Source organism: Palaemon carinicauda, chromosome 23, assembly GCF_036898095.1.
Source record: "Palaemon carinicauda isolate YSFRI2023 chromosome 23, ASM3689809v2, whole genome shotgun sequence".
NCBI classification, from domain to species: Eukaryota; Metazoa; Arthropoda; class Malacostraca; order Decapoda; family Palaemonidae; genus Palaemon; species Palaemon carinicauda.
Window position 1 is genome coordinate 110,723,478 of NC_090747.1, and position 2,500 is coordinate 110,725,977.

The 2,500-nt window shown below is 31.1% G+C and overlaps 1 protein-coding gene across 1 annotated transcript in view; it reads right to left on the minus strand.

The window, feature by feature from the left end:
• Positions 1-2,416: 2,416 nt before the first annotated feature.
• LOC137617052 (uncharacterized) overlaps positions 2,417-2,500 on the minus strand; it is a 21,159-nt gene continuing 21,075 nt past the window's right edge. The window contains exon 7 of the mRNA XM_068346901.1: positions 2,417-2,500. This exon is cut by the window's right edge and continues 192 nt beyond it. Coding sequence (XP_068203002.1) covers positions 2,437-2,500 — 64 coding nt within the window. The 3' untranslated portion in view covers positions 2,417-2,436.

The following is a 2,500-nucleotide window of genomic DNA, read 5'->3' on the forward strand; positions in this document are numbered from 1 at the left end:
ATTTTTTTTTTTTTTTTTTTTTTTTGTGAGGCCACTTTCGGTATTGCTATAACTTGACATTAAAAACAACTATGGTTCAATTTGGTTGACTTATGTTACATTACCCTATTGATGTATGTAAGCTATTATTTCTCAACAATAAAATGTTAGACCTCTCTCTCTCTCTCTCTCTCTCTCTCTCTCTCTCTCTCTCTCTCCCTGCGTCAATGACCATCGATGTCAGGATGCCGGAAAAGTTTAAATCAAACTATCAATCAACCTCTCTCTCTCTCTCTCTCTCTCTCTCTCTCTCTCTCTCTCTCTCTCTCTCTCTCTCTCTCTCTCTCTCACGAACCGTCTCTAAATCCTTTGAAGATCTCTGATCTAACAGAGATCTGTGGAGAGAAAAAATATATTGTTGGCGAAGTCATATTGGACATGAAATTGGATTTTTGTGGAATAAAAATCAGTGCTCAGAATATCATTTTAATCTCATATTGGCGGTGACTTGTTACATCTAAACGGTTTATTTTTTATATATTTCATTATCAATTATTTCTTTTAATAACATTTTACCACCATTAGTTGGTTATTTCACTTCAGATGATTTATCATTGATATATATAACTTATTTTTACAAATGCAGTACATTTCATATTGAGTTTTTAAAATTTGATGTTTCAGTTCACCACGTTAGATCAGATGTTAATTTCGTATAAGGTATTTTTCAATTTTCTATCATGAAATCTATTGGTTTACAATGCTACGAATAATCTTTTTTTTATTTATTTAGCATTATTTAGTATTATTTACCATTAATCTTTTTTTAATTTAGCATTATTTAGTATTATTTACCATTAATTCTTTTTTTATTTAGCATTATTTAGTATTATTTACCATTAATTTTTTTTTATTTAGCATTATTTAGTATTATTTACCATTAATTTTTTTTTTATTTAGCATTATTTAGTATTATTTACCATTAATGTTTTTTTTTTCATGGTGTTTTATCAACTTCTTTTAGCATCCCTTCATTTCAACTGTTAGTAAGGAACGTTTTAATCCATGGATAGAAATATATATTTGTTTATCATACTTTATTTTTATGGTTTTCCTTTATCATAACTGAAATGCTTCACGGTACATTTTATAGGATCTATATTTGCAAGGCTATTCATCGAGTAAATCAGTGCAATAAACAACTCTAAAACAACATAACATTGTTTACAACAAATCATCACTTTAACATATCAAAACACCTTTGTGATTCTCACTTGTTAACCCCTAATCTCTAAGTCAATTAAAGATGATTCTCACTTGTTAATCCCTAAGCAAATTCATGATGATTTTCACTTGTTAATCCCTAGAGAAATTCAAGACGATTCTCACTTAATCCCTAAGCAAATTCAAAGATTATCCTCAGTTGTTAATCCCTAAGTAAATTCAAGACGATTCTCACTTGTTAATCCCAAAAGAAATTCAAGACGATTCTCACTTAATCCCTAAGCAAATTCAAAGATTATCCTTACTTGTTAATCCCTAAGTAAACTCAAAACGATTCTCACTTGTTAATCCCTAAGCAAATTCAAGACGATTCTCACTTAATCCCTAAGCAAATTCAAAGATTATCCTCACTTGGTAATCCCTAAGTAAATTTAAAACGATTCTCACTTCTTAATCCCTAAGCAAATTCAAGATTATCCTCTTGTTAATCCTTAAGAAAATTCAAGATGATTCTCACTTGTTAATCCCTAAGCAAATTCAAGACGATTCTCACTTGTTAATCCCTAAGCAAATTCAAAGACAATTCTCACTTGTTAATCCCCAAGTGAATTCAAGACGATTCTCACTTGATCCCTAAGCAAATTCAAAGATTATCCTCACTCGTTAATCCCTAAGTAAATTCAAGACGATTCTCTCTTGTTAATCCCTAAGCAAATTTGAAATAATTCTCACATGTTAATCCCCAAGCGAATTCAAGACGAATCTCACTTCTTAATCCCTAAGCAAATTCAAGATGATTCTCACTCGTTAATCCCTAAGCAAATTCAAAGATTATCCTCACTCGTTAATCCCTAAGCAAATTCAAAGATTATCCTCACTTGTTAATCCCTAAGCAAACTCAAAACGATTCTCACTTCTTAATCCCTAAGCAAATTCAAGATGATTCTCACTTCTTAATCCCTAAAGAAATTCAAGACGATTCTCACTTAATCCCTAAGCAAATTTAAAGATTATCCTCACTTGTTAATCCTTAAGTAAATTCAAAACGATTCTCACTTGTTAATCCCTCAAGAAATTCAAGACGATTCTCACTTCTTAATCCTTAAGCAAATTAAAGATTATCCTCTTGTTAATCCTTAAGCAAATTCAAGACGATTCTCACTTAATCCCTAAGCAAATTCAAAGACTATCCTCACTTGTTAACCCCAGCCATCTCAAAACGATTCTCACTCGTTAATCCCTAAGCAAATTCAAGTACTCCCTCAACGTCTCGGGAATATTCAGCTCGTCTACTACT